We start from the raw sequence: 17510 nt of genomic DNA on the forward strand, positions 1-17510 counted from the left end.
AAAGAGGAGCCAGATCTTAACCTCCAAAACCATACAGAGTGCGGCCCTGGCGCTTGAGAGCATAGACCACATCCATAGCGGTCACAGTCTTCCTCTTGGCGTGCTCGGTGTAAGTGACGGCGTCCCGGATCACATTCTCTAGAAAGACCTTCAGCACCCCACGGGTCTCCTCGTAGATGAGGCCAGAAATGCGCTTCACGCCACCTCTGCGAGCGAGACGGCGAATGGCTGGCTTCGTGATGCCCTGGATGTTGTCCCGCAGCACCTTCCTGTGGCGCTTAGCGCCTCCTTTCCCGAGTCCCTTACCACCTTTGCCTCTTCCTGACATCTTCAAACAGCTTGCGAGTTGCAATCAGTAAGAATGAGTTGATCGCCTCACAGCAGCCCTTTATTAAGAGGAAGGGCGGACCTGATGGGGGACTTAGAACTCGGAGAGGAGGAGACCTGGGTAGTCCGCCTTTTCTGACTTAGCACACCGCAGGACAGTGGCAGCTTTCTCTTCGTCATCTCTATTCATTTCCGTGAACAGATATATAAATGTTAAAAAAAAAAAAAAAAAAAAAAAAAAAAAATTGTATCCATTTGATCCCACATTTCTAGGGTAAAATAGGAAAAGAAGGTTTTACACCTATAGTCAATTAACGAAAAGTAGTGACATTTCATTCTCCCTGAAATGATAAATAATATATTTTCCAAATACATATATAGTGTTTATCACTATTAAGTCGGACCCACACCAGCGCCTTGGGCTAGGAGCGCGATTCATCGGACTGGCCCAATGAGAGACGAGCTAAATTCGGTGGGTCAAAACAAGTTAACCGGAGTGGACAATTCAAATCCTGGTAGGGGAACACTCCCCCAATGGCATGCCGCTTCTGATGTGTCCCTCGCTACAAGTATTCCTGGCACCCAGGCTCGGTTCGCTTCGATCTCTAATTAGCGAGCGCCAGCGTATCAGCTATGTTCTCTCGCCGTCTCATAATATTGTATATTAGGTGTAAATAATAATAGTATGTCAATTGGGTCAGCTGAACCGTACCTTAGCGCTCAGCCACATTGCGACCCGGATCACTACTACTCCTCAAATAACCATTGAAGCCGTTTTTACAGCAACGAGCATAACTGGTACGTGTGCGCCTAAACGGGAACCCTGCTGTGTGATGTCATAATGGACTAGGTACAAGCAGGGGCACCGCAGTTTGCATCCCGTTGTTACTTTTGCAACGATATCATAGTAACACAGGTCATCTTGAAGACCGACTTTTAACCACCTGCTTATCAAGATTATGATACAGTAGTAGCGATATTAACAATGTAACAATCCAGTTTGTATCACTTGAGCCAGACAGAAAATTATGTGCTAGTCACACAGCAACTACACGGGCAGTGTTTCTGCTGCTCTCTGGCTTTTTAGAAGCCCTGGCATCTGTAGCTTTGACGAGTTCTGTAGAAATCTGATCTACGTCTGGAACGTGTTTTACAGTACATGAGAGCGGAGAGAATGCCGCTTTGCACGCAGTAATCATCAACAGGGGGGGGTCTCCTGTACTAGCTCGCACACTAGAGGGGAGTTCCCCAGCATCCGACTAACAAGATGCACATGTATAAGGAATGAAGAAACTACAACACAGCCTAGATTACTGTGATTCAGTCAAATTCAGGGAGACAGGACACAGCGCAAATAATAAGTTACAGCCCGATTAGCGAGGAGATGGGTGGCTCTTAAAAGAGCCTTTGTGTTCGTGTGGGAGAGGAAGGGGAGATTACTTGGCGCTGGTGTACTTGGTGACGGCCTTGGTGCCCTCGGACACGGCGTGCTTGGCCAACTCTCCCGGCAGCAGCAGGCGTACGGCGGTCTGGATCTCCCGGGAGGTGATGGTGGAGCGCTTGTTGTAGTGAGCCAGGCGGGAAGCTTCCCCCGCAATGCGCTCAAAAATGTCATTGACAAAGGAGTTCATGATGCCCATAGCCTTGGAGGAGATGCCGGTGTCAGGGTGCACCTGCTTCAGCACCTTGTACACGTAGATGGCGTAACTCTCCTTCCTGCTCTTCCTACGCTTCTTTCCATCTTTCTTCTGGGTCTTGGTTACGGCCTTCTTTGAGCCCTTCTTGGGCGCCGGCGCGGACTTTGCTGGTTCAGGCATTTCCACCACTCACTTCTTCTACACACAGCAGGGAGAATCTGTGCCGTACACCGCCCGGGTTTGCTCTATTTATAGGCATCTTATGCAAATGAGGCTTCAACGCTTCTGGTAAAAGTGTAGGGTAAGTATAAGCTAAGTATAGGGTAAAAGTGTCACGTGACGCTGAGTGGTAGCTAACACCCCCCCCCCCACACACACACACACTACATATTGCGGATTGGTCTGTGGATAAACTCGAGCTGCATTGGTTCATTTGTAAGCAAACCAATCACAGAGCACGCGGTAGACCCACTCTGAGTGTATATATAGGAGGAGGGCGGTATTACAGGTTCACATTTTCTCTCAGTTTGTTAGAAGGAATTATTTGTTTTGTGAACTGAACATGTCCGGCAGAGGCAAACAAGGCGGCAAGACCCGGGCTAAGGCCAAGACTCGCTCATCCCGGGCCGGTCTCCAGTTCCCAGTCGGTCGCGTTCACCGTCTGCTGAGGAAAGGAAACTATGCTGAGCGAGTGGGAGCCGGTGCCCCGGTCTATCTGGCCGCGGTGCTGGAGTATCTGACGGCTGAGATCCTGGAGCTCGCCGGAAACGCCGCTCGCGACAACAAGAAGACCCGCATCATCCCCCGCCACCTGCAGCTGGCTGTGCGCAACGACGAAGAGCTCAACAAGCTGCTCGGTGGGGTGACCATCGCCCAGGGAGGCGTTCTGCCCAACATCCAGGCCGTGCTGCTGCCCAAGAAGACCGAGAGCCACAAACCGGCCAAGAGCAAGTAATGTGAGGCTGGCAGCTTCCACCACCGAAACGATGTACCCGACACACAACACAAAGGCTCTTTTCAGAGCCACCCACGTCTTCCCAGGAGAGCTGTGTGTACTGTCATTGCTTGTGTTGTAGCGATATCTGACGGGCTAGCCGCGCTTTCATCTCCACATCCCGTCCATACAACCGCTAAAGGTATAGACGCTCCCTTACCCTTTAGGAGCCCTGGTCTGTTGTGGTGAAATCTAAAGATAGTCTGAATATTCCCTTTGCAATAACTGCATGCTGCAAATGAGGCCCCTTCCGCTTATAGGAGTGGGAAGCTGATCCGTGTAAAGTATATAAGGAGAGAAACCATATTCTCTCTCCGTGTGACGTAACAAAGCTAGGATGAAAACAGCTGCATTACATACAAATATTTGATAATTGAGAGCAATATCCTCTTATCCCAGCTGAAGAAAACAATTTTACAAGGGAATCTAGGCGGAACACTAGTAACAATGTACTGTCGGGTGAACCAGCCCGTCCAGATATTTAATTATTTTTGATAGTCAACATTCCATTATTCACTTTGCGGCTTGCTTATCGTATTATATATGTAAACTTCATAGACTTGGCCTGTCATTTGAAGCTGCTATGGGTGGAGAGCGGAGGATTCATCCGCATCCTGTTACTCTGACACTGAGGGGTGACTTATGCTGCAGCTCGTTTAGAAAGACTTGGTGGCTCTGAAAAGAGCCTTTGGGTTGTTGCGTGTATAGGAGTGCCGAGTTTCTATGCCCTCTCCCCTCGGATCCTGCGGGCCAGCTGGATGTCTTTGGGCATGATGGTCACCCTCTTGGCGTGGATGGCGCACAGGTTGGTGTCCTCGAACAGCCCCACCAGATAAGCCTCGCTGGCCTCTTGTAGGGCCATGACGGCGGAGCTCTGGAAGCGCAGGTCAGTCTTGAAGTCCTGGGCGATCTCACGCACCAGACGCTGGAAGGGCAGCTTGCGGATCAGCAGCTCAGTGGATTTCTGATACCGGCGGATCTCGCGAAGAGCAACAGTTCCAGGACGATAGCGGTGAGGTTTCTTCACGCCGCCGGTAGCTGGGGCGCTCTTCCGGGCAGCTTTCGTTGCCAGCTGCTTGCGGGGAGCTTTCCCTCCTGTAGATTTGCGGGCGGTCTGCTTGGTCCTGGCCATATTTCCACACAGATCTGACTTCTACCAAGTAGAAAAAAGACTGAATAGCCAACAGCCGGCAACAACTGTATTTATGCACAGAGCTGCTTTGTGATTTGATGAGTTAAACACGCCCTTCATCCTGGTTGGTTTCGGTGAAGAAGCTGTAAGTTTCATAAAGCCCGCCAAGAATTTCTGTTTCCTCTATTGTTTATGTGAAGTTTCTAACGGCCCGGCCTCGAGGTCTTTTCACGGTATAGCAGCCCCGGCCCCAGTACACATATACCAAACGTAATCACACACAGTGCTGCTGAATAGCTGCAATAGCCGGGGATAAAAAAAAAAAAAAAATATATATATATATATATATATATATATATATATATATATATATATATATATATATATATATATATATTGTGTGTACAGAATATAATCCTTACAAGCCCTAATACCAGGGAAATGATAATATGGGATGGCAGGTAAACTAGCAAACAACAACAGCAAAAGCAGCACAGCTTAGATCAAAACAGCGGCGTATAAAATAAAATAATCATTTGATCATTAAAACATGAATGTTAAATCTAAAGCTGCTCACTTTAATGTAGTCAGAACTCCTGCGTGTGTGAGAAACGATATGATACTAATGGGAAACAGTATTATAGTATGATACAATTGTAACTACTCTATTGAAACATTGCTGGATACAATCTGAGCAAAAGTATCAACTTAGACCGCAACCTCAACCTCGTGAATCTGCTAAACTACATGAAGAGAATATAAGGCTATATATTTAGTTTCAAAGGGGGTTCTACATCTACTCAGAGGAAATTAAAATCCTATAAAGTACTAAAGGCCCTGCATAGCAATACCCTTATTGTTTTATTTTATTACTGGGTTTTTTTTTTCCTGTATGCCCATTTAACTATTGTATATTCATTTCAATTGTTCTTGTAAAAATAAACTTTAAAACATCTGTTAAAAGTTGTATTTATGGTAATTAATCGAATGTAAGACTCTGAGGAATAAACAGATTTAAAACCAGTATATATTCAACTGAATTTATGTGACATAGCAATTATCTATCTATCTATCTATCTATCTATCTATCTATCTATCTATCTATCTATCAAATTGTATTGGAACTCATTGAAATACCCGTTTGTATATGTACCACACGAAAATGTAAATTATTGCTGTTAAATACATCGCATAAAAAAGTATACACTGTATGTGATAATGTCTGGAAACAATCAAAAATGTTTAACGTAAAAAAATCATTCCAGATCGATGGTAGCATGAATATTCCTCTTATTCATGCTACTACTTAAAAAAAAATGATGCCCTTCACCTAGGGCATCTCTTCTGGCAGAGATTAAGGGTCATCCTGACAACATGGCACCAGGTCATTATAGATCCTACACCCAAGAATAGGCCCACAGCGTTACAGTTGGCAGGATTGATAAAAGTGGAAGTACCTGCTTTGATTTGCCAGCTCACTTGGATTGCCTTACATTGTGGCTGCTATAGTTTGGTTGGATAGGTGGATGATTTGTGGTCAGCCATCCACTCTCCGATTTCCATAGCCAATTGTATCAGAAATTGCTTCTTTAAGACGAGATCCAGGATCTCATCTCTTTTCAATGACTGTGGATCTTCCACCCATCGTTCCACACAATTGCATCAACTGGGTGGCATATACCGAAATGTGAGCTAGAAACACCTTGAAGATAACCAAGAACATTACACAGCACAAATGTTTTATCACAGTGATATGTGGAATTGAAAGGAGTCATCTCAGGAAACCCACATACTTTAAGAAGAGGTTCCATTAATCCGGTTGACAGATGACCAGTGGGATCTGGTCCATGAATTCAGCCTTATGGTCCAGAAGTTACTTTCATATGGTGTGCATACATGAAATGCAATGCTCCATGTTGAGCAACTTTCTCATGCTTAAGTACAATTGCTTGTGGCACAGCAATGCATCTAAATAACTTTGTTGCACCATTGCTCCACTCCTCGGGTGACCGTTATCTTTGATCTTGGCCTGCCATTTGCCTGCTGGCTAGCAGTTGTGTTCATTTTTTTGTCCTCTTCCACACCTTTTCATCTGCTCCTGATTCGCCGATTCTTCTCCTTGTTCCTCCCATCTCCCATTGATAACCCTTTGTGTCTCGTCACTTTAATTCTGCCTTTTATTTTTACATTCCACTCATTTGTCCAATCTTTATCTATTCCTCCTTCTGCCTTTTCTTCCCATCTCCGATTATCTCCTCCCTTTTCTTATCTTACACTACTCTTCTCCCTGTTCCAACTTTTTCCCTTCATCACCCTTATTTTTCACCTCATTTCTCCCATCCCTCACACTTTACTCATACCCTCCTATTTCTACGTCCCCCTTATTCCTACTGTCTCCTCCTGTTGTCCACCCTACTTCCACTACCACCCCCCTACAAATAAAACACACACACACACACACACACACACACACACACACTACAATGTTTCTCTTTTAAATGGTTGCAGTACTGGGGGAACTGTGGTCAAAATCGTGAATGTAAGTAAGATGGGGAGTGTTAGGGTTCGACTGCAGGAGGTTAGGTTGTGGTTAGGCAATAGTGGCAGGGTTAGAGATAGGCTGTGGGAGGGGAGGGTTAGGATGTGGGGAGGGAGTGTTAGGGTTAGGAACAAAGAAGGGGGGTAGGTTTAGGCTACAGGAGGGATATGTTTAGGAACTAAGGAGAAGGTGAGGGTTATTATACTTACCTCTCCCCTGTCGTGATTCTCAGCATCGGGATGCCGCTGATGGTCTTCTGACCACAGTCATCCCAAATGCGGGCCTCCCGTATGTTTTCCGATGTCAGTATCATGCAGTCTAAGGGAGTTAATGATTTGCAGGACCACAAGCTAAACCTTATATGTCTGGGACATTGCATGAAGAAAATACAAGGCTACTGTAGATTTGGATTATATAAAGGGGCTTTTCTACTACTCACTGGAAACGAAATAAAAAAATAAAAAAATAAAAACAGAACCTTATTGTTCTACTATAATCACTGAATTTGTATTTATGCATATGTATCTCATTTATATCCATTTTGCTTGCTATTGAAAAAAAAAACCTTGCACTTTAAAAGAATTGAGAAAAGTTATATTTATGATAAAATAATAGAGTTTAGGCTCTTAAATGGGACCATAGGGATTTAAGGACAATATATATCTATCATAGTTTATGTGAAATAATAATAAACACAAACCTAATTCAATAACAATCACTCACCTCTTCTGATGGTGCACCACGCCAACAATGTCTGCTCCAATGTGAGTGTGCCACTACCCATGACTCCTCATTGTGCTATTACTTACCGCTGAGAAATAATTAGTAATATGGGGAAACATGTAATCAATGCGCACATTCCATAGTAAGATGGAACAGGGCCTTCCCGCCTCTTCAACTGGGTCAGTTTTTATGTATGTATATATTTATTTATTTATTTATTTATTTATTTTTCTACCATCCTTGGAGACGCAGAAAGCCACTGGTGTGGCACAGATCCAGCTCCGTGGTCCCCCTACCTGCTCTGGAGTTTCTATGCAGACTCCCACCGCTCTAGTGCCCTACTCCAGCCTGCCATCATTGGTTGGGGGTGAGGTTCAGACCTTGATGGTACTTGCTGCTGGCCCACGCCCTCCATTTTGCAGTCATCAACTCTGTTTGTCCACATCTCACGTCCATCCTCATGTGCCTTCCATTCCTCTATGGCGATCATCTTCTCTCAACACTGCTCTTGACCTGCCCTAGTCTATATCTGTGCTTTCCATCACTGGTCAATGCAGTTGAACTCTGGTCTGTTAATCTGCGTTGCCCTTCTTCTCACAACTTTGCATCCACAGTGGATCTCTGCTGACACAAAGGGGGTAATTCCAAGTTGATCGCAGCAGGACATTTTTTGCAGTTGGGCAAAACCATGTGCACTGCAGGTGGGGCAGATATAACATTTGCAGAGACAGTTAGGTTTGGGTGGGTTATTTTGTTTTTGTGCAGAGAAAATACTGGCTGCGTTATTTGTACACTGCAATTTAGATTGCAGATTGAACACACCACACCCAAATCTAACTCTCTCTGCAAATGTTATATCTGCCCCACCTGCAGTGTACATGGTTTTGCCCAACTGCTAAAAATGTCCTGCTGCGATCAACTTGGAATTACCCCCAATGTTTCCCCCAGAGGTTCTGATGCTCCGTTCCGCAGCCGCCTTTTCTCCAGACCAGGCATTCCCAACCACGGTCCTCAAGGCACACTAACAGTGCAGGTTTTAGTGATATCCATGCTTCACCACAGGTGACTTAATTAGTAGCTCAGTTATTTTGATTTAACCATCTGTGCTGCAGCCTGGATATCACTAAAACCTGCACTGTTGGTGTGCCTAGATGACCATGGATGGGAATGCCTGCTCTAGACATTCAGCCTCGTGGTCTCTGCATATCTTTCGCCTGCTATCCAACATTGAGGTTCAGTGCTGAAGCTGCAGCAACTGCTTTTATCACGGTAGTACATTTGAAAACGTAAGATTAGTTGAACCATTGCTCCTCAGGTGACTGTTGTCTCTCATCTTATTCTGCAAGCTTCATCATTTTATTTTATTTCCCAGAACTATTGTGTGCAAACATGTCTATCATCCATTGATATGCCGAAAATAGCATCCACTTTTTTACTCTGCAATCAGTAGTTGCCATGTAACAATATATATCTTCTTCTTCTTCCTCCTTCCTCCTACCCCTGTTTTTCCTCGTTTCTTCCCTTCCTCTCACCTAGCTCAATTACAAGAGGTCTCTCTACTTGTCCCACTATACCTTCCTCTCTATTATTCCTGTATCCACCCCCCCCCCCAATGTTCCCAAATATTCCTACTGTTTCCCTCTATTTTTAGGAAAGTTCCGATGTCCTCTTTTAAAAATGACAAAGTCTCATACTTTGGCATTTTTAAAAGAGGAATGGTAATGGGAACAGATCACCATTGCCCTCACTCTGACACACCGATCTTGCATAAATATACATTCATGTCTGTATGGGTCATTTTATAAACATTTGGGGAAAATCCCACCAACATTCTACACGGCGGGGAGAATCTCACACAAGCAGGGTTAACCTGTGGCTGACTATGCTGGGTATCTCTCTTTTGTCACAGTAACTAGAGTTCCTAAACAAGACTGCCAATACGTTGTGAGGCAACCTGCCTGTGCTAGCCACCCGGGTGTACAGGAGCCCAGCCATCACCTTTATGTCTTTGAAAATGGTGCATCCCCTGCACAGACTGAACCCCAGATCACCTTCGTTACATGTAGTGCCAGGGGGACAGAAAAATGCCCCAATCAGACGTTTTAGCCTCGCAGAAAAGTACAGATGTGTTACATGCTGGACAGATCCAGCTTGGTGTAAGTAAGCTGACAGGGGCTGTTCCTGGGTCTCTTTGCAGCGCCTAGGCTAGCAATGGCCGTATAGGCCTAGGGGAGACCTTGGAGTACTGGTGTGGTGCAGAGAGGCTGCACGCTGCTTTTCTCATGCCCAATAAAAGACTCTTTTTCTGCGTTAGGGAAACACAAGGTGAGGGCAGATTTCCCCTTACACTCAGACAGGGAAGGGTTTACAAGGACTGCTTATTCCGCCAATGAGAGCGCAGAACGCACCAGGCTCAGCAGCCAATTACAGCACAGCAGGCACCGTATATAAAAGACGTCAGAGAGCGGCTTGTGCTGTATTACCATTTGTTGGTTAAAGTGACGTTGAGCTAACATGGCAGAAACTGCACCAGCCGTCGCCGCTGTCCCGCCGTCAGAGGGCGCAGCCAAAAAGAAGAGGCAGCCGAAGAAAGCTGCAGGGGGAGCCAAGAAAAGCGGCAAGTCTTCCGGGCCCAGCGTTTCCGAGCTGATCTTAAAGGCCGTGGCCGCCTCCAAGGAGCGCAGTGGAGTTTCTCTTGCCGCCCTGAAGAAGGCTCTGGCTGCCGGAGGCTACGATGTGGAGAAGAATAACAGTCGCATCAAAGTGGGGGTGAAAGGATTGGTGACCAAAGGAACTCTCACCCAAGTGAAAGGCACCGGAGCTTCCGGCTCCTTCAAGCTCAATAAGAATCAGCTGGAGAGCAAGAAGGCCGCCCTGAAGCCCAAGAAACCAGCGGCAAAGAAAGTGGCCAAGTCCCCGAAGAAGCCCAAGAGAGCTCCGAGTGCAGCCAAGAGCCCAAAGAAGGTGAAGAAACCCACAAAAGCGGCTGCTGCCAAAAGCCCAAAGAAGCCTAAAGCCGCGAAGCCCAAGAAAGCGGCCAAGAGTCCGGCCAAGAAGGCGGCGAAGCCCAAAGCAGCCAAGAGTCCGGCCAAGAAGGCGGCGAAGCCCAAAGCCGCCAAAAGCCCGGCCAAGAAGGTAGCTAAGCCCAAGAAAGCTGCGGCCAAGAAGTGATGGAAGAGCCGCCGTAGCAGCCTCGCTTCCTTGTTATCCCCCCAAAGGCTCTTTTCAGAGCCACCCACCCTGTCCCGGCAGAGCTGTAGGCGCACGGCGTACAGATATTGAGTCACTACATTACGTTACAGTTCAGCAGTGTCTCCGTGGGATTTTTGGTTGCTTATTGATAGGTAACGCAGGGTTATTTATTAGCGCTACTGTAGCAAGACTGATCGGGAAATAATACCTGGATGTCCTGCTTCCTACCTCAGGCCGCTCACAATAGCGGCATGCTTCCTTCCTGTGTACTCGAACACTCACCATTCCCTGTGGTGAACAGTCTGCAGGGTAGCTGCTGAAAAGCAAGTATCAATTTAATGTTTGTTTGCACTTTCTGAGAACACTAGCTACACAATAACAGGGAGACTGCTTTACCAGAAAGAGAACCTCCAGTAGAGACAAATAGTTCTGTGCAGTTTCTATCAGAGTAGTTGGCTAGTAAGCTTCCCTACTTATTAATTGTTCAAGAGGTCGTTGTAACAGAATTATATATAAACTACACTTGGAGAAACATTCACAGCTGTGCCTTAATACCCTATGCTTGAATTTTAGGACATGTATTGTGTCAGCATGTCATCGTTATAATACAAGTTACGTTTTAACTCAACATCTTTTCAAGAGTACCCCGCTACAGCACCTCCTGCGCACGCTATGCACGGTATATTACACCTACATCCTTCAGAATTTTTCATAAAACAATATCGAACCGATTCCACCCGGACACAAGGAGGCATCATCCAAATGGACAGAGGCAATTATGCTGCTGCCTTTTTCCATTCCAGATTGACTAGAATTCTAGATATATATGGTCTATGCATTGTAAATGGCAACTTCTGGCGTCTTATATTTGAATATCCAGCGAGACTTTGTAGATGGGAAAGAAGTGTATTTCTATCGTTAGTATTGTGGATCTGACTAACAATACGCTTCCCTCGAAAAGCAGCATGTTCATAAAGCTCATTTCAGGAGTACTGTAGGTGGCCCTTAAAAGGGCCTTTTGTTAGCGTGTTTCGGGAAAGGAGATCAGCCAAAGAGGAGCCAGATCTTAACCTCCAAAACCATACAGAGTGCGGCCCTGGCGCTTGAGAGCATAGACCACATCCATAGCGGTCACAGTCTTCCTCTTGGCGTGCTCGGTGTAAGTGACGGCGTCCCGGATCACATTCTCTAGAAAGACCTTCAGCACCCCACGGGTCTCCTCGTAGATGAGGCCAGAAATGCGCTTCACGCCACCTCTGCGAGCGAGACGGCGAATGGCTGGCTTCGTGATGCCCTGGATGTTGTCCCGCAGCACCTTCCTGTGGCGCTTAGCGCCTCCTTTCCCGAGTCCCTTACCACCTTTGCCTCTTCCTGACATCTTCAAACAGCTTGCGAGTTGCAATCAGTAAGAATGAGTTGATCGCCTCACAGCAGCCCTTTATTAAGAGGAAGGGCGGACCTGATGGGGGACTTAGAACTCGGAGAGGAGGAGACCTGGGTAGTCCGCCTTTTCTGACTTAGCACACCGCAGGACAGTGGCAGCTTTCTCTTCGTCATCTCTATTCATTTCCGTGAACAGATATATAAATGTAAAAAAAAAAAAAAAAAAAAAATTGTATCCATTTGATCCCACATTTCTAGGGTAAAATAGGAAAAGAAGGTTTTACACCTATAGTCAATTAACGAAAAGTAGTGACATTTCATTCTCCCTGAAATGATAAATAATATATTTTCCAAATACATATATAGTGTTTATCACTATTAAGTCGGACCCACACCAGCGCCTTGGGCTAGGAGCGCGATTCATCGGACTGGCCCAATGAGAGACGAGCTAAATTCGGCGGGTCAAAACAAGTTAACCGGAGTGGACAATTCAAATCCTGGTAGGGGAACACTCCCCCAATGGCATGCCGCTTCTGATGTGTCCCTCGCTACAAGTATTCCTGGCACCCAGGCTCGGTTCGCTTCGATCTCTAATTAGCGAGCGCCAGCGTATCAGCTATGTTCTCTCGCCGTCTCATAATATTGTATATTAGGTGTAAATAATAATAGTATGTCAATTGGGTCAGCTGAACCGTACCTTAGCGCTCAGCCACATTGCGACCCGGATCACTACTACTCCTCAAATAACCATTGAAGCCGTTTTTACAGCAACGAGCATAACTGGTACGTGTGCGCCTAAACGGGAACCCTGCTGTGTGATGTCATAATGGACTAGGTACAAGCAGGGGCACCGCAGTTTGCATCCCGTTGTTACTTTTGCAACGATATCATAGTAACACAGGTCATCTTGAAGACCGACTTTTAACCACCTGCTTATCAAGATTATGATACAGTAGTAGCGATATTAACAATGTAACAATCCAGTTTGTATCACTTGAGCCAGACAGAAAATTATGTGCTAGTCACACAGCAACTACACGGGCAGTGTTTCTGCTGCTCTCTGGCTTTTTAGAAGCCCTGGCATCTGTAGCTTTGACGAGTTCTGTAGAAATCTGATCTACGTCTGGAACGTGTTTTACAGTACATGAGAGCGGAGAGAATGCCGCTTTGCACGCAGTAATCATCAACAGGGGGGGGTCTCCTGTACTAGCTCGCACACTAGAGGGGAGTTCCCCAGTATCCGACTAACAAGATGCACATGTATAAGGAATGAAGAAACTACAACACAGCCTAGATTACTGTGATTCAGTCAAATTCAGGGAGACAGGACACAGCGCAAATAATAAGTTACAGCCCGATTAGCGAGGAGATGGGTGGCTCTTAAAAGAGCCTTTGTGTTCGTGTGGGAGAGGAAGGGGAGATTACTTGGCGCTGGTGTACTTGGTGACGGCCTTGGTGCCCTCGGACACGGCGTGCTTGGCCAACTCTCCCGGCAGCAGCAGGCGTACGGCGGTCTGGATCTCCCGGGAGGTGATGGTGGAGCGCTTGTTGTAGTGAGCCAGGCGGGAAGCTTCCCCCGCAATGCGCTCAAAAATGTCATTGACAAAGGAGTTCATGATGCCCATAGCCTTGGAGGAGATGCCGGTGTCAGGGTGCACCTGCTTCAGCACCTTGTACACGTAGATGGCGTAACTCTCCTTCCTGCTCTTCCTACGCTTCTTTCCATCTTTCTTCTGGGTCTTGGTTACGGCCTTCTTTGAGCCCTTCTTGGGCGCCGGCGCGGACTTTGCTGGTTCAGGCATTTCCACCACTCACTTCTTCTACACACAGCAGGGAGAATCTGTGCCGTACACCGCCCGGGTTTGCTCTATTTATAGGCATCTTATGCAAATGAGGCTTCAACGCTTCTGGTAAAAGTGTAGGGTAAGTATAAGCTAAGTATAGGGTAAAAGTGTCACGTGACGCCGAGTGGTAGCTAACACCCCCCCCCCACACACACACACACACACTACATATTGCGGAATGGTCTGTGGATAAACTCGAGCTGCATTGGTTCATTTGTAAGCAAACCAATCACAGAGCACGCGGTAGACCCACTCTGAGTGTATATATAGGAGGAGGGCGGTATTACAGGTTCACATTTTCTCTCAGTTTGTTAGAAGGAATTATTTGTTTTGTGAACTGAACATGTCCGGCAGAGGCAAACAAGGCGGCAAGACCCGGGCTAAGGCCAAGACTCGCTCATCCCGGGCCGGTCTCCAGTTCCCAGTCGGTCGCGTTCACCGTCTGCTGAGGAAAGGAAACTATGCTGAGCGAGTGGGAGCCGGTGCCCCGGTCTATCTGGCCGCGGTGCTGGAGTATCTGACGGCTGAGATCCTGGAGCTCGCCGGAAACGCCGCCCGCGACAACAAGAAGACCCGCATCATCCCCCGCCACCTGCAGCTGGCTGTGCGCAACGACGAAGAGCTCAACAAGCTGCTCGGTGGGGTGACCATCGCCCAGGGAGGCGTTCTGCCCAACATCCAGGCCGTGCTGCTGCCCAAGAAGACCGAGAGCCACAAACCGGCCAAGAGCAAGTAATGTGAGGCTGGCAGCTTCCACCACCGAAACGATGTACCCGACACACAACACAAAGGCTCTTTTCAGAGCCACCCACGTCTTCCCAGGAGAGCTGTGTGTACTGTCATTGCTTGTGTTGTAGCGATATCTGACGGGCTAGCCGCGCTTTCATCTCCACATCCCGTCCATACAACCGCTAAAGGTATAGACGCTCCCTTACCCTTTAGGAGCCCTGGTCTGTTGTGGTGAAATCTGCAATCTTATTTGCAGTGTAAAAATAAAGCAGCCAGTATTTACCTGCACAGAAACAAAATAACCCACCCAAATCTAACTCTCTTTGCACATGTTAAATCTGCCTCCCCTGCAGTGCACAACTGCTAACAAAATTCCTGCTGCGATCAACTTGGAATTACCCCCATAATTCCATATCTGGATGATCTGCTGATAAAGGCATCATCCAGGGAGAAGTTGTTGCAGTCCATTGCTCTCACAACTCATCTGCTCAGGGAACATGGGCGGTCATTCCGAGTTGTTCGCTCGCTAGCTGTTTTTAGCAGCCGTGCAAACGCTAAACCGCCGCCCTCTGGGAGTGTATCTTAGCTTAGCAGGAGTGCGTGTGAAAGGATCGCAGAGCGGGTGCAAAATAATTTTGAGCAGTTTCAGAGCTCCAGACCTACTCAGCGCTTGCGATCACTTCAGACCATTCAGTTCCTGTTTTGACGTCACAAACACGCTTGTGTTTTTCCTGGCACGCCTGCGTTTTTTCGAACACTCCCTGAAAACAGTCAGTTGACACCCAGAAACGCCCCCTTCATGTCAATCACTCTGCGCCCAGCAGTGCGACTGAAAAGCTTCGCTACAGCCTGTGTGAAACTACTTTGGCTGTTGGTAAAGTACGTCGCACATGCGCATTGCGTCACATACGCATGCGCAGAAATTCCTTTTTTTGCCTCATTGCTGCACAGCGAACAACTCGGAATGACCACCATGGTTGGATCCTGAACCTTCCAAAGTCACATCTGGAGCCGACAAAGAGATTGTCTTTCCTGGGGATAATCCTCGACATGGAAGTGAGGAGGGTGTTTCTACCAGTGGAGAATGCGTTGGTAATACAATCAATGGTCCGGGATGTCTTGAAGTCCACCCGGGTATCGGTTCATCCGTGCATTCACCTTCTGGGGAAGATGGTTGCCTCCTATGAGGCTCTACAGTACGGAAGATTTCATGCTCGGTCCTTCCAACTGGATCTCCTAGACAAGTGGTCGGGATCTCACCTACACATGCACCAAATGATACGTTTATCGCCGAAAGTAAGGAATTCACTCCTCTGGTGGCTGCAAATGCCTCACCTTCTGGAGGGCCGCAGGTTCGGGGTTCAGAACTGGATCCCTTCTAACCACGGATGCAAGTCTCAGGGGTTGGGGCGCAGTCACTCAAGGGGAAACCTTCCAAGAAAGGTGGTCAAGTCTGGAATCCATTCTCCCAATAAACATAAGTATAAAACGGTTTTCTACAAGCGGCACATCTTCTGCAAAATCAGGCCATTCAAGTACAGTCAGACAATGTGATGACGGTGGCCTACATAAACCGACAGGGAGGAACAAAGAGCAGTGCTGCTAATTCAGAGGTAACATGAATCCTCCTCTGGGCAGAAAATCACGCAGTGGCGCTGTTAGCAATCTTCCTTCCAGGAGTGGACAACTGGGAAGCAGACTTCGTCAGCAGGCACGATTTCCATCCAGGAGAATGGGGCCTCCATCCGGAGGTGTTCACAGAGGTGACCAGTCTTTGAGGCGTGCCTCAAATAGACATGATGGCCTCACGTCTCAACAAGAAACTTCGGAGGTACTAGGGGTCATTCCGAGTTGATCGTAGCTGTGCTAAATTTAGCACAGCTACGATCATGTTCTCTGACATGCGGGGGGACGCCCAGCACAGGGCCACTCTGCCCTGCATGTCAGTGCTGCCCCCCCCCCCCCCCCGCACAAATACAAAAGCATCGCACAGCGTCGATACCTTTGTATTTGAGGAGTAACTCCCAGCCAGTGCAGCTCCTGCGGCTGGCCGGGAGATGTGTGTCGCTGCCACTGGCCGCAGCGGCTGCGTGAGACGTCACGCAGCCGCCACGGCACGCCCCCCCAATGGTCCAGCCATGCCTCCGTTGGCTGGACCGTGCCTACTAAATGGCGGCTTAACGCCGCCGTTCAGCCCCCTCCCGCCCAGCGACCGCCTCTGTCTCAGAGGCGATCGGTAGACAGCGACGACTGCCATGTGCCGGTGCGCTGCGGCGCTGGCATATGCGCATTTTTGACCCGATCGCTGCGCTGCAACAAACTGCAGCGAGTGATCGGGTTGGAATGACCCCACTGTTCCAGGTTGAGAGACCCACAAGCAGTGGCGGTGGATGCCCTGGTACCACCGTGGGTGTTCAAGTCAGTATATGTGTTCCCTCCACTTCCTCTCATTCCAAGAATTCTAAAACTCATAAAGAGAACAAGGGTTCAGGCAATTCTCATTGCTCCGGACTGGCCAAGGAGAGCTTGGTACGTGGATCTTCTGGACTTTCTGCTGGAAGATCCGAGGCCTCATCCTCTTCGCGAGGATCTTATGCAACAGGGGCCGTTCGCTTATCAAGACTTACCGCGGCTACATTTGATGACATGGAGGTTGAACGCCAGATCTTAGCCCGGAAGGGTATTCCGAGCAAGGTTATTCCTACCCTGATACAGGCTAGGAAAGGAGTGGCGTCTAAACATTATCATCGCATTTGGAAAAATATGTGTCTTGGTGTGAATTCAAGAAGTTTCCTATGGTGGAGTTCTGCACATCCAGCCTCCCTTTGTGGCGCCGACGGCACCCCGGGATCTTAACGTGGTGTTGCATTTCCTGCAATCGGATTGGTTTGAGCCTTTACAGGAGGCTGAGGTCAAGTTTCTCATGTGGAAGGCTTTCACATTGTTGGCCTTAGCTTCTGCTCGACATGTGTCGGAATTGGGGGCTTTGTCCTGTAAAAGCCCATATTTA

General features: G+C 47.6%; 5 protein-coding genes across 5 annotated transcripts; 2 read left to right on the plus strand and 3 right to left on the minus strand.

Annotated features, from left to right (window-relative positions):
- Positions 1-16: 16 nt before the first annotated feature.
- Positions 17-11922, minus strand: LOC134934962 (uncharacterized). Its single transcript, XM_063930282.1, has 5 exons — positions 11637-11922; positions 7733-7761; positions 3762-4108; positions 2962-2977; positions 17-328 (listed from the first exon to the last, which is right to left on the minus strand). Exons 1-5 carry the CDS (start codon positions 11920-11922, stop codon positions 17-19), a joined length of 990 nt encoding a protein of 329 aa, XP_063786352.1.
- LOC134934959 (histone H2B 1.1) lies at positions 1764-2144 on the minus strand. Its single transcript, XM_063930280.1, has one exon. The coding sequence runs from the start codon at positions 2142-2144 to the stop codon at positions 1764-1766; it is 381 nt and encodes a 126-aa protein (XP_063786350.1).
- LOC134934960 (histone H1C-like) lies at positions 9590-10523 on the plus strand. The gene has a single exon (XM_063930281.1). It carries the CDS (start codon positions 9867-9869, stop codon positions 10521-10523), a length of 657 nt encoding a protein of 218 aa, XP_063786351.1. The 5' UTR covers positions 9590-9866.
- Positions 11923-13348: 1426 nt separating the features above from the next.
- LOC134934963 (histone H2B 1.1) lies at positions 13349-13729 on the minus strand. The gene has a single exon (XM_063930283.1). It carries the CDS (start codon positions 13727-13729, stop codon positions 13349-13351), a length of 381 nt encoding a protein of 126 aa, XP_063786353.1.
- Positions 13730-14114: 385 nt separating this feature from the next.
- LOC134934439 (histone H2A type 1-like) lies at positions 14115-14507 on the plus strand. The gene has a single exon (XM_063929880.1). The coding sequence runs from the start codon at positions 14115-14117 to the stop codon at positions 14505-14507; it is 393 nt and encodes a 130-aa protein (XP_063785950.1).
- The last annotated feature ends 3003 nt before the right edge of the window (positions 14508-17510 follow it).

The sequence above is a fragment of the Pseudophryne corroboree genome, chromosome 6 (assembly GCF_028390025.1).
Source record: "Pseudophryne corroboree isolate aPseCor3 chromosome 6, aPseCor3.hap2, whole genome shotgun sequence".
Lineage (NCBI taxonomy): Eukaryota > Metazoa > Chordata > Amphibia > Anura > Myobatrachidae > Pseudophryne > Pseudophryne corroboree.